Source organism: Mycteria americana, chromosome 17 (genome assembly GCF_035582795.1).
Source record: "Mycteria americana isolate JAX WOST 10 ecotype Jacksonville Zoo and Gardens chromosome 17, USCA_MyAme_1.0, whole genome shotgun sequence".
Classification (NCBI taxonomy): domain Eukaryota; kingdom Metazoa; phylum Chordata; class Aves; order Ciconiiformes; family Ciconiidae; genus Mycteria; species Mycteria americana.
Window position 1 is genome coordinate 1699947 of NC_134381.1, and position 13441 is coordinate 1713387.

Consider the following 13441-nt stretch of genomic DNA (forward strand, 5'->3'; position numbering starts at 1 on the left):
TTGCAAATTACAGCATTAACAGTAGACGCTTTCGACAGGGCTTTTCTTCTTTAAATCTGGAGCTTTTTAAAATCTTCTCAAATTGTTGGTGTGGAGAAAACCAAAAACAAACTGCAGGTGAAACCATCAGAAACGAAGCAGAATATTCAGTGCAATGGGAAAGAATCACGGCAGACTCAAGTTGGTTTAGTTTTAAGACTAGGAGAACAACAACAAAAAAGCATATTTCCCAAACCATATTTTTGAAACACTCACCACCGGCTTCAAACAAAAGCAGGCTCACAATCTTCACCCACAAATATATACATACATGATAAATAGTTAAGACACAACCCAAATAAACCAGCAGGTAACTATTTTCTTTTTTTTTTTAATTGTAATGGTTTGGATGCAGGGAGCAAGAGAGGAAAGAGTGGGGAGACGGCAGTGATACGGATGGTTTTAGTGCAGACGAAGAGAAGAGGGCTGAAAGACCAGCGGGAGAAAGGAGACTTCTGAAATTTTCCGCATTTTCCAAATGGATGTTCTTGTGCCATAGCAATAAAAAGCAGCATTTGCGATTATACGTGCAGTCACTTCAAAATGCGACTTCGGGTGGCTTTCTCTTCTTCCTCCCTTTCTTTTATAAATATATATATTTAGGCATATATATAATATAAAAGACGGGTGAATCTACATACATCAAATGAATCGTTCTGCATTGAGAAGTGTTATCCAAGTTTCACCAAAAGGAAAAAAAAGTTCCCAAACTATTTTCAGTAGTTTTCCGGCATCTCTAGGCAGCAGAGAGCGCTCGCGCCCCTTTTCTGTGCAAAAGCAAATCCTCTGCCTCTAGAGTTTATTTCACTTTTTTTTTTTTAAAGAAAAAAAAAAAATAGTCCAGGATTTGCTAATCCCCCTTTACACACAAAACCAGAAGGATTCAGTGTCTTTTCCTGGGATCTCACGCGTGCTAAACGGATTCAAGGAGCGGGTGAGGACGCAGACTTTCTTCGGACACCCAAAAAAAAAAAAAAAAAAAAAAGAAAACCAAAGCAGAAAACCCAACGGAAAAGAAAAGAGAAAAGGAGCGATGGGGGTGGGAAACCGTGCCTGGCGTATTCCAACGGAGTCGCCTCGGGGGGAAAAAAAAAAAAAAAAAAAAAATCAGCGGTGGGGAAACCCTGGGAGAAGCTCGCAAGCGGAGGAGGAAGGCTTTCCCGCTCTTCCTCGCCGGGGAAGGGCGGCGGGCAGGAGCCCCCGGCCCCTGCCGGGCACCGCTCCGGGCATCGCCCCGGGGCCGCGGGAGGAGCCGCCCGGGGGCGGCGGGGTCGGGGGCCTTGAAATGAATTCGTTTCTGAGCCAGAATACCTTCGGTGGGGGGAGCGAGGGGAGCGGGGAGGGAGGATTAAATATTAGCGGGGAGGGGGCGGGGGGGCCTTTAAAGCATCTGACCAGATGTCAAACTGAAACCGTGAATACTGTGAGTGCAGCCGAGGTAGATGGAGAAAAAAAAAAACAAAACCAAAACATATTACAGTAGGAAAACAACCCTTGGAAGGAGAAAAAAAAAAACACAATTAAAAGCAGGCGAACGGTGGCGTGTTTTGCGTGGGGCCCCAAATCTTCGCCAAATAAACCCCACGCGGGGGTGGGAGCAGCTTTGGCGGCCGGGGGAGCGGGGAGGCGGCGGCCCCGGCATCACCGGGCGCCGGCGGAGTATTTGGCCTTGGTGATCAGGTAGAGGACGATGTCCTGGTGGCCCCCGAAGGCGGCGATGTGCAGGGCGCTCCAGCCGTCCCGGTTGGCCAGGCGGATGTCGGCGCCGAACTTGACCAGGAGCTTGACCAGCTCCAGGTTGCCGTCGATGACGGACTGGTGCAGCGCCGTCTGCCCCTCGGGCCCGAAGGAGTTGACGTTGAACTCGCAGTTCGTCATGTTCTGCAGCAGGGACTGCAGCTCCTTGGTGTTGCCGCGCCGCACCGCCTCCTGGAAGACGCGCTGGCTGGGCGGCGGCGCCGCGCACGGCGACACCTCGCTCTGGCTCATGCCGCCGCCTCACGCCCCGCCGCCCCGCATGGACGGCGACGCCTCCGCCCGCCCGGGCATGCGGTGGCGGGCGGCTGCTGCTGCTGCTGCTGCTGCCGGGCTGCTGCTGCCGGCCGACCGCCCCGCAGCGGCCCCGGGCCCCCGCCGCGCTGCTGCCGTCCGCCGCTCCGCGCCGCGCCCGGGCCTCTCTGGAGCGGAGCCGGCCCCGCGCCGCGCCTTTTACCCACCCTTTTATTTGCATAACAATGGCACGGCCGTGACGCGGCGCCGAGGGGCGGGGCGCCGCCACCGCGCTCCCATTAGGGAGGGCAGGGGGCGGGGACGCGGCGGGAAGCCACGCCCCCTGAGACGAGCCGGGGCGCCCCTCCCCCACCCGTGAGCTGCGGCGGGGCGATGGGGGCGATGGGGGCGATGGAGCGATGGGGGCGATGGGGGCGATGGAGCGATGGGGGCGATGGGGGCGATGGGGGGCGCTCCCGGCTCGGCCCGCTCGGCTGGGCTCGGCTCGGGGCTTCGCTCGGCTCGGCCCGCCTCGGGCTATCCCGGCTCGGCGCGGTGGCCGCAGGCAGGGGGCACCACCGCCCAGCCGAGCCGAGCCGAGCCGAGCCGAGCCGAGCCGAGCCGAGCCGAGCCGAGCCGAGCCGAGCCGAGCCGAGCCGAGCCGAGCCAGGCGGCTGCAGCCGGCCCCGCCGCCCGCGTTGCCCCGCAGCGCTGTGCTGGAACCGGGCCGTGCCCGTCCCCAAGCACCCCCCGCGCCTCCGGGACCCCGGCGACCCCCGCCTCACCCCCAGCCGGGAGCCGCAGGCCCCGAAGCCCGCGGGGGCGGGGGTCAGCAAGGCGCGGTGGGGTTACTGCAAACACCCTCAGATCTTGGGGCGACGGCGTTTTGCTGCAGGTGTATCTCCGCGTGAGCAGAGGGGACAGGTGACAGGCAGGGACGGGGGGATTCAGCCCCGCGGGACCCGGCCCCTCTGGAGCCGCGCAGCGGAGCGGGGTTTGCACGAGGTTTTGGGGATCCACGGGTGGGACTGACTTTGGGGGGAAAGACACAGCCCCGGCCAGGTCCCGCCGGCCCTGGAGTGACTCAATTCAGTCACGCGGGGCTTTATCCGGGGTCGGACGCGCTGCCCAGGTGACGACCGGATTCCCGGTGTGCGAGCGCTGGGAGGTGCGGGCACCTCGGGTAGGCAGGAAAGTAGGCAAAAAAGTACTGAAAATAGTGCATCAACCCCGAACGGTGCCGGAGGGGCCCTCCCTGCGCCCGTTTGGCCTGCGGGGAGCAAACGGCGGGGGCTGGTGGGAAGCAGCATCCCCAGGCCGGCACTCGCTGTGTCTGCCGGGCATTTGGTCAGCCAGAGCGGAGCAGGAGGTGCAGGAAGAAAGGAAGGAGCGTGTCGTAAAACGAGGTGACAGCGGCCGCGCTGAGGGCAGCTGGCCGGCAAGCTGCTGTCACCTGGCCGTGCCAGTGTGTCCATTTGAGGGTGGGAAGGGAAAAATCAGCCAGCTGCTAAATTCTGCCCCAATTGAGTGAGAGCGCTTGGATGAAACATGCCGTCTTGGAGCCGTCTGTCGCATGGCTGGAGGACAGTGGCCATGAGCTCGGGGCATGACTTGCCCCGCGGTGTTTTCCCGTGGCTTTTCCCTGTAGCAGCCAGGGAAGGCTGGCTGTGGGTCCTGCTCCTCTGTTGGAGGAGGTTAAACCAGCCTGGTTTGGGCTGTAAGGAATCAGCGAAGCAGCTCCTGTTTCTCCTCCCGTAAGGGTCTACTTTCCTAAGTCCATTTCTGCAGCTAGTTTTTCTCATCCCCATGCCCATCTCCACATCCATGCCCATCTCCCCGTCTCTACCCTCATCCCATGCCCACCGCCATCTCCATCCCCATCCAATCCCGTCCATCCTATGCCCATCCCCTTCTCCATCCACATTCCCATCTCCTCCCCGATGCCCATCCCATCCCCATCCCATCCCGTCCCCATCCATCCCTTCCCCATCTGGTTTCCATGTCTCACCCCCCTTGGTTTCCCCAAGCCAGAGCTCTCCCAGTCACATCCTTAACACCAGCCTATCGAAGCACATCGTTCTCGCGGAAAAGGGAAGGTTTGGACGTGATCACGGGCGGGAGCTTGGGGCCCTGCGGCCGCTGCTGGGCTGCAAGCACTCCCCTTCTGGTGTCCTGTGTCCGTGCAGCTTCTCCCAGGACATCCCTGTGCCAGTGAAGCGTGAAGCCCCTGCAGCACTGGCCCAGGGCACGGAGGTGGGCTTGGGGTCCATGTGCGGGAGCAGGAGCCAGGTTTGCCCCTCCAAGCGAAGAGGAGCCACCCCCCGAGGGCCCCGTCCCGGGTAGGGGGTGGTGGCTCTGCCCCCCATCACCCCAGCCGTGGTGGCAGCGGGGGGACACCACTGGCAATCCGTGCGCTGCTCTCCCCTGTGTCGCCTTGCCGGGGTGAGCAGCGGGACGTGCCGTGACTCACGGTGACTCACGGGGAGTTACGGCTGACCCCAGGGGCCCGGCACAGCCCGGCAGTGCAAACAGCCGCGCCACAGTGTTGAGGGACTGCTGAAGCCATGGCAGCCCATGACCGTTTCTCGGCACTGAACCCGGCAAACTCATTGTGGCAAAGCCTGCAAAGGGAAAGCAGCAGGTCGTGTGGCGGTTCTGCCGGAGCCGGGTGGTGCGGAGGTTGCCATGGCAGGAGCCTGGGGGTCGGGGCTCCGCTCCTGCCGGCTGGCCCGATCCTTTCCGCTCCTAAATATCCCAGCATAGCTGATTTTGTGCATTTATGGGCCGTATCCTGCGAGGTATCGAGCCCTCTTAGCGAGCCGTGGGAGAGTGGCAATTGCTCACACCTCCCCGGTCTGGGGCTTGGCCAGAGTTACATCCTCGCAAGCAAATCTGCGTTTGCCAGTGACACTGGTGAGAAAATAAAGCGCCCGGGCAGGGACCCAGCCATGCAAATGTTCAGGGCTGGCAGGTGGGGGCAGGACTCGGCCTGGGAACGGTGCCAGAGAGGGAGGGAAAATAGCAAAAAAACAACCAAAAAAAAGGAAAAAAGGCAATTTTGAAACCCCATGTTTTGGCTCCAGTTTGTGCCCCAGCTCTGTAACCGGAGAGCAGCCGGGTACGGCCAGGCCAGCCCCCCCGCACGGCCCGGGCTGCTCGCTGGCCGGCGAGGGGCTGCGGAGGGGCTGGCGGCGGGCGCTGGAAGGCCCCTTTCCTCCCACCCGGCGCTCGCTCGGTGGGGCCCTGCAAAACCAGTAGTCCCACCCAGCGATTTATCTGCTCTCTTCTGAGAAGAGGGGAAGCAGCGGCGAGTGCCGGCGCTGCAGACAGCGGCGGGAGGCGGGGAGAGGGACAGTCATGCCGAGAGGCGCGGACCAAATTTCCCCTCCTCAAGAGACGTGACAACCGAATTTCCCCCCGCTCATGAGGGCCTGGGGGTGAGAGGAGAAGGGACGGCTGCCGCCGGCACTGCCGGAGGGGCTCAGCGCTGCCCCGGCACGTTGGGCTGGGCACGTCGCAGCCCTCTTCCAAAAAAGCCAAGCGGGCAGTGCCCATCCTCGGGCCGGGCGGACGAGCCCGCGAGCGTCCAGCCACCCCCGGAGGCCTCCTTGAAGGGAGCCGGAGCGCCGGGGGGACGGATCCGGGGCAGGCGGCGAGGGGGCGTGCCCCCACTTAATTCATTAAAATGTGTCGGGGAGCGTGGGAAAGGCGGGAGCTTTTCTTCCCAGCGCAGAGACCCAGCAAAAGGCGGCGAGGGAGCGCGGCCCGCCCGGCTCCCTGCGAGCCGGGAGGAAGCGCGAAGGTTTCCTCCGCTGCCGGCCCCACCGGCGCTTTGCCTCCCGGCTTCTTGGCAAAGCGGTTGCCGGAGCCCCGGCGGGGAAACGCAGGGCTCGGCCAACGCCGCCCGCCCGGCCGCGGGACGTGGGGGGTGCGGGCAGGGGGGAGCCCCCGCGGGGCCGGGGTGCTGGGGGGCTCTGCTCGCGGGGTGGGAGCGGTCTCCCTTGCTGGGATCCGCGGCCGGGAGGGCGGAGAGGCCAGCCCTGCCCCGGGTGGCTGCTTTCGGCGAGGGAGCGGCGGGGAAGGGGCTGCGGGGGCGGGGGGGGGGGCGGGGGGTCTCGGGGGAAAACTTTCCGCAGCGCTGCGTGAGAGCTGCCCGGCTCACAGCGGGGGGCAAGCAGGGGCACGGCCATGGGACCAGCCTCGCGCTCTCCCCATCCCGGTAACGTGGGCACATCACACACCACCAGCCTTCAGCAACACCCAAGCAGAGCCCCGGGTGGGGCTGGGCCGCTGCCAGTCCCGCAGGCAGAAAGCTCCCGAGGCCAGAAGCTGGGGTTTGCAAGAGAAACCTCGTGCTTGTGCGGTGATGACACGTGTGCGGGTGCCCTGCGTCCTCTGCAGGGAGCAAGGCACCACAAGTAGAGCTCTCATAGGCAGTTTGGGGAAGCCCTGGGGACAAGGGGAGGCTCCAGGCATTCCCCCATACTCCTGGGACACCCGCGGCATGGGGACCACTGTGGGAATGTAGGCTGGGGACTGCCACTTCCAGCAGATGCCACCTCGAATGCTGCTCTGTGTGTTGCCTCCCTCCCAGCCTGTGACAAACAGGATTTAAAACCTGAGCAAGACTCAAGCATGGTCATAACCCTACGTGTGGTCGTTGTCCTTGGAGGGACACAGGTGGGGACATCCCTGCACGCCTGGCCCCGGGGCTGGAGGACCCCGACTCCCCGCAGGGGCTGTGGTGATGTGGTGCCGGGCTGTGTGGATTGGGTTGTCACACTGCAGCTTGGCCTTTAATCATTCCAGTGCCCTGTCTCATCAGTCCTTATCCTGCTGGAAATGCTGCAGCTCTTCTGATGTTCAAACCCTGCCCGTAGCCTACAGCCTCCATATCTGACAGCGGGAAAATGCTGTTGGGCAAAAGGCCACCAAGTGGGACACCCTCGGAGGTGGAGAGCTGCTCCTGCTCCTGCCTTGTGCTGCTGGCAGGGCTCTCCAGCTGTGCTGGTGTCCTGGTGCTGCTGGGCCACCCCGCGGCATCGCCTTGGCTGATGTCCCTGCCACAGCAGAGCACACTTGTACCAAACTGCCTTGGCTCGAGCCCCTGTCTCCCAAGACACGCGGTCCCCAGGGCCACTTGTTTGACTGTGCTGCGTGGTCACTCCTTTGTGGTGGCTGCAGGGATGGGGGTACATTGCTGCACTGCTCCCACCGCGTGGTTCCCCCAGAAGATGCGACACAGCCCACTGGAACTGGCCTGGGGACCTGGTGACCGCTCTGTGGGGACATCCCTGGGGTTGAGGCAGTCTGGGGGTGACACAGCCATAACCCCCCATGGGACACATGGCGAGGCATGTTTGGTGAGCGGCTGGAAGCTCCTTTGCCTGAGAGTCATGCCCATATATTGGCAGGCTGATGGGAAGGGTCCGGTCCTGGGCTGTTTCCCAGGGAGCAAACATCCTCCTGATGCAAATCTCCCTCTTCATGTGGCACCAACACCTCTCTCCTCTCCTGCCCCCGGCGAGGGGCCAGCAGAAGCGACCCCCGGCCCATGGGAGCAGTGTTTCCATGGTGTGGGGCAGCACAAGGGCCTGAGCTTGTGGCCAGCCTCAGGCTTGTCAGCCCTGGGTCCGTGCCCAGAAACATGCCGGTTTGTTTGAAAACGGCAGCTGAGCAACGGGGAGCTCGATCAGAGCATCCGGCTGGAAGAGCGGCTCCACGTCGAGGATGGGCAGCGGTACAGCCCTCGCCCTCCTCCTCCTCCCCTGCCTTACTGGCTGCCGTAGGGACCGACCAGCCCTAGTTCAAGGCACAAAGTCACGCCAGGGAAAACTGAGCTGATTTCTCTGAGCTGGTCAAATATGCAGCGAGGTTTCCGCTCCAGATTACAGGAGGAAGGAAGTTTGCTCGGAAGGGGATGGGGATAGGGTGGGGGAGAAGGGAGGGAAGCGCATTCCTGCCTGATGAGGAACAATGTTGATATATTCATTTGTAAACTAAAGCTGGCCTGAGCACCAAACACCTTGTCCCCATCAGACTCCGAAGGATATGCGAGGAGTACACAAGGCGAGGAGAGGAACCGGCCTGATATCCGATGCAGCGTGTGATTTCTTAGGGCTGAGAGACGCTGCTCATTCAGGTCTCATTCAGGCTGGCGTGATAAAACAGAGATAAAACTCTTCCCCAGTGCCTTTTTATCACAGGGTCCCGCTGTGCTCACATCTTGCAACGCAGGGGCAGGAGCTGAGCGCAGGTGAAGCGACCTGGGGGTCGAAAGGGTCTTGGCGTGGGCAGCCCACGCCGAGCCTGCATCCCGGCGAGAGCTGCAGGAGCCGCCCTTCCAACACACGATCAAACGGCTCCATAAAACCACGGAGGGCTCATTACTGCCCTAATAAATGTTAAACATTAGTATGGCACAGACAATGGGATTTTTTAAATTATTTTTTTAAAGTAGCCAGATAGGGAAACAATATTGTAGGCTGATTAGAAAGCTGGTTTAATTCCCTTTGATCCGTATCCACCATTCAAAACTGGACAATTTATTACTTCCTGGATGCTGCTCAAGGCCGGCCCGACGTGGAGTTTGATGTTGACTGTGGCTATGACTGGAGATGACCTTGCTGCACAGATCCCACCTCGGCATCACCTCCCGCAGGCAGCAGAAAGGGAGAGGTGCTGTGCTGGGTCTCAGCCGCTGCCCCCATCCCCAGGAGCTGGATGAAACCCTTTGGGAGCTGTTTCCTGCCATGCCCACATGCACACATGACCTGCCGGTGTCTGCCCGAGAACAAGTCCCACCGTGGTGAGCCTGCCCCAACACAACTGACTGCCAGCAGCCCAGGCTGTAAGCACAAGAGTTCACGCCCAAATTGACGGAGATGGCAGGGAGATAAAGTCCTAGAGGTGGCCAGGAGGTGACCCTACTGTCCCCAGGGATCAGAGGGAAGGGGGCCTTTCAGGCAGCTGTGTGGCCAGGAGCCGTTCCCCAGGGCAAGGGACAGGGTCAGCGTGCCCCACTGCCCCCCCTGCCAGCTCCCCTCCGCAGTGAAAGCGGTGGCAGACTGACGTGAAACCACAGCTCCGAAAAACCCAGTGAGCAAAGCCCAGCAATGCCCACGGGCTGGCTGGAAGTGTTGTTTGTGAGGCTCAGGGCTGCAGCTCCGACCTCCCCGCTCCCGGCTGGGGCCGGGATGACTCAGATGTTCGTGTGACTCAGAAGCTTCCTCCAAATGGGGTCTGGAGAGGTTCGTCTCATCGTGTGATGAAGCATCGCTCACCGTGGGGGCCGGCAGCGGGAGGCTCTGCAGCGTTCCTACTTTGCTTCATCCCCAGTTTCTGCCCTCCCAGAGCAAACCCCAAAGTGGCAGGATGCTGACACATGGATGAGTCTGCGTGGAGCCCGGGGGACTCAGGCTGCTCAGCCTCCGGCGCTGGCAGTCCTGTGCTCACCAGCTGGGGTGGCCCCACCGGTACCCTCCACCAGTGGCTGGTGTAGAGGGGCTGCAGCAAAGCATAAGCCTCATCCTCCCTCTGCCCAAAGGACACTCTTTAGGGTCCCCACGTGCTGCTCCAGGGGAACTGGGAGTCCGGTTGCCCACAAGGACATGGCAAGGCACAAGGCAGGAGTGTTCACAGAGGAGGTGGCTTATGCGCTGGAGGAGCCAATGACTGTTTTGCAGAGCATCGAGGGTGCTGGCACCAGAGGTGGGTGAACGCAAGGACATGCCGCTTCCAGGATTGAACAGGTCACCTGGACACACAGGGACGATGGGAAAACCCCCAGAGCCAGAGCACCAGCCCAAGGCCGAGAGTGGCAGGATGTCCTCAAGGGGCCCAGATACAGCACCCTGCAGCCATGGGGCAGCGGATGCCCCGGGTGGGTGCTGAGGGTCCCTCAGCAGGGACCCCATGTGCCCCTTTCCGCAGGTCTCCTGCCACCCAGCCCGGACACTTGAGGGCTCTGGGAAGGGCTCAAGGGAGAAAACCGTCCTGGTAGCCTCAGGCAGCCTTCTTGCTCCTGAGCAGGGAGGGGAGGGATGGAGAGCTTCCGAGCCGGTGGCACTGACGGATGAGAAGACATATGCTGTGGTCCATACTGCGGAGACTGCAGCTGGCACACTGAAAGCACCTCCATCCAACGTATCCATGTCCAAGCAAGGCCCTGTCCTGTCACGCACCAGAGACGACTCAGGCCGAAGGGACCTCAGCTGCTCAGAAGGAAGGCGCTTGCTTCTGATGCTGCCATTGGGAATGGGGGACAATTGTTAAACATCTACCCATGACCCAGAGGCAGAAAACCTGTTACCATGGGTACCATTTCCTAGCGCCAAAGCCCTGCACCGGCACGGGATTCAATACTGGAGCTCATCCTGATGGCCCAGGACAAGGTAATTATGACCCAAAGACAGGGAGGTTGGCCCAGGGCACGTAAAACCAGGGTCCGTGTCTCCAACTGACGGTATCATCACCCGCAAAGTGGATATTTGGTCCCTCCATGTACCAGTTTTCCAGCACCAGAAGCCCTACAAGCAATTGCCAGTGCACCAGGCCAGGTACATTTAAAGATGCCAGTTTAGCAGAACACAGCTTATTCTCCCCTGTCACCACCTGGCCCCAAACTGTTGCACCAGAAACATGACAAAAATGACTTGGGGTTAAAAGCGAAGAGGAAATTCCCATTTTAGATAAAGAGGGAATTAAGAAAAACACCTAGAGAGAGCGCAGGGCTGGAAAACCAGGACATGAAACACAATTCCTTCAGGTTATATGCAAAAAATGTAGACAACTGAGGAGGGAAATGGAAAGAATCGATGGAAATATGATGGCTACTGAGGGTGAGATCAGCAGAAGGCATTTTAATCTCATTAGGAGAAATAATCCCCGCGGCTGGAGGTGTCGATACGCCTGCAGGAAGGTGTGCCAGGCCCCGGGAGCCTCCAGCCAAGTGGGAAAATCTCCCACTTGGGCATCTCCAGGGCAAACCAAGACAGATGGGGAAGGAGGTGATGAAGGTGATGGGGAGGGAAGTTTTTGCTCAAACAGACCATTTTTGGGTGGTGAGCCCCGGTGCCTTGCACCCACTGGCCTGGGAGGGTGAATGGCCACCAGTCCCTGGGGAAGCTGGGCAGCGCAGCGGCATGGCTGGGCTGTGGGGGCTCCCCGGGTGAGAGCCCACCCTGGGGACAGGGGATTAGAAGGGACAGATGTGACTGTGACTGTCCCTGGCTGTGACTCCCTGGGAAGCACAGAACCTGCCAGCACAGCACCGTGGGGAGGAGAGGAGAGGAGAGGAGAGGCGAGGCAGTGGTGCAGCGATTCCCTAGGGAAATCCCCCCAGACCCACTGTCCCCATGTAGCCAAAGCCTCAGCAGCAGGAGACGTGGTCCCCACATGGTCTCTGTGTGTAGGGGCTGCACCGTGCCGGCCATGGACATCTCTGGCTGGGGCATCATCAGTGAGGCTTCACTTTGCGACCCCCAAAACAAGACTGGGAGGAGAGAAAAAGTGGATTTAGGGCCAATCTGCAGCAGCCAGTGTCAAAATACTAACCACTGCACTGCAGCACATCCATCGCTCCACGAGCAGAGCAGTGGCCAGGACTGAGGGGGTCTCGCTTGTGCATGAGCACGGTCCGGCAGACACTGCTGTGACGATGATGATGCTGCTCAGCCAGGGAGAAGGCTTTCTCTCTGAGCTCTGCCAAGTCAAGAGCAGGGAAGGGGGGAAAATAACCTCCCAAACCCCTCTGGGAAACATAGACCCTCGTAGCTGCTTCTGGCCAGAGCCAGACTCACACCTCAGCGTGTCCTGATGGGAAGGGACCAGGCTCAGCATCCCCGCCCTGCCAAAACGTGTCCTTACCTTTAAGTACATGCAGGGCCAGTGGTGCATGCTGCCGCGGTGACAGTCCCTGCCATCGTGGTGCTGCTGGCGTCTGCCTCGACTTTGTTCACCACCAGTGAGGGAGGTGTGGTTATTTTATGTTTCCACTTGAAAGAAACGGGGCTCCGCAGCAGCAAACGAGGGGCAGTGGGTGGCCCTGGCAGGGCTGCGAGGGAGATGGGGATGGAGGGGTGGGCACAGGGTGGGCACAGGCCTCCTGCTCCCCTCTGCTATCTTCTGATGGAAATTGGGACAAAATGGCACACCAGACCATGGAAAGTGTCACCAGGGATGCTGTGCCGTGGTGGCAGGGGGTCGTGCCCATGGCCAAGATTTGGCAGGGACCACTGGGGAGAGAAGACGGGTGTAGTGGGGGGACGGCCACGTTTCAGTCAGGGCCACTTGTACTAACACCCAGGCAGGAGCTCGTGGAAAGAAGGATGTTTAAAGTGGAAAAAGTGTTTTTTTTGCCAAAGGGCTGAGCTGGGGGGTGAGATGTCCCTTGGGGGGAAGGAACACTTGGCACTGCATGGCCAGGAGCGCTCAGAGAGGGAAAGCAAGTCTTGCATTGCAGTGTAAGCTGCCTGGGCAGGCGTTTCGCTGGCCCATAAATGTCACACTGCAGCCAAGAGCCCCTCGGGCTCTTAGCAGTAACATCAGGGCCTGGCAGTTAACCGGGATTAGAGGAGGAATTCTGCAAATGCTCCTCAGTTGCAGGGTGGAGCAGTTTAAGCCCGTCCCTGGGCTGGGAGGCATCGGCTGGCAGCGCCTGGAGCTGCAGGGCCAACCTGGCTGGGTTCCTCGCCTTGCCTGGCCCCCCCATCCGCCCCTGCAGCCTCTGCTGGACGCTGGCTGTTCCCTGCCGGTGGCCCTGGATCCCAGCGATGGTGGGACCGCATGCTTCGCTGCCACCCCTGTGCATCCCCCCAGAGCCCTGGGCACGGGTGCGGCTCAAGGGACCCACCCGGGGGAGACGGGCAGGCGGGCGCTGCTCACCCCCCGGGCTGGCAGGCAGCTTTGGCACCAATGGAACCGCCCCCCGCCCCGGCCCGGTCCGGCTCTGCTGGGGCATCCCCGACTCCAGCGCGGGGCGATGCGGGTGCCAGCGGGCATCGTGGTGCGCCCAGAGGTTTTCCTGTGGCTGCCCAGCAGCACTCGGCCCCCCCGGGCCCCCACGCCTGCGCCCATCCATTACCTCCGAGGAACGCCGGGAGAGCTGCCGGGAGAGCAGGACCAGGGCGAGAGGGGATGCCGGGGACGGGTTGTGGCGTGGCATGTGTCCCACAGGCGAGGGAGCGCTCCGGGCACCAGAGATGCTCGCTCTCCCCTGTGCTGCTGCTGGGGACGTGGCTCCTGGCTCCCCAACACGAGCGACCCGGCAGTGGGGCAGCGGGGCGAGGGTGCCGGGGCCTGATGGGTGCCACGGGGTCGGCACTGCCTGGGTGGCGTTTTGGAGAGCTCTGCCACTCTCTCGCCATGCCCGGCCTGGAGGGAGGCAGAAATAAAGCAAAGGGTCCGTTCCCCG

At 61.0% G+C, this 13441-nt stretch overlaps 1 protein-coding gene across 1 annotated transcript; it reads right to left on the reverse strand.

The window, feature by feature from the left end:
- Window positions 1–863: 863 nt before the first annotated feature.
- NRARP (NOTCH regulated ankyrin repeat protein) lies at window positions 864–2223 on the reverse strand. Its single transcript, XM_075519750.1, has 2 exons — window positions 1558–2223; window positions 864–1115 (listed from the first exon to the last, which is right to left on the reverse strand). The coding sequence occupies exon 1, from the start codon at window positions 2026–2028 to the stop codon at window positions 1681–1683; it is 348 nt and encodes a 115-aa protein (XP_075375865.1). The 5' UTR covers window positions 2029–2223; the 3' UTR covers window positions 864–1115; window positions 1558–1680.
- Between the last annotated feature and the right edge of the window lie 11218 nt (window positions 2224–13441).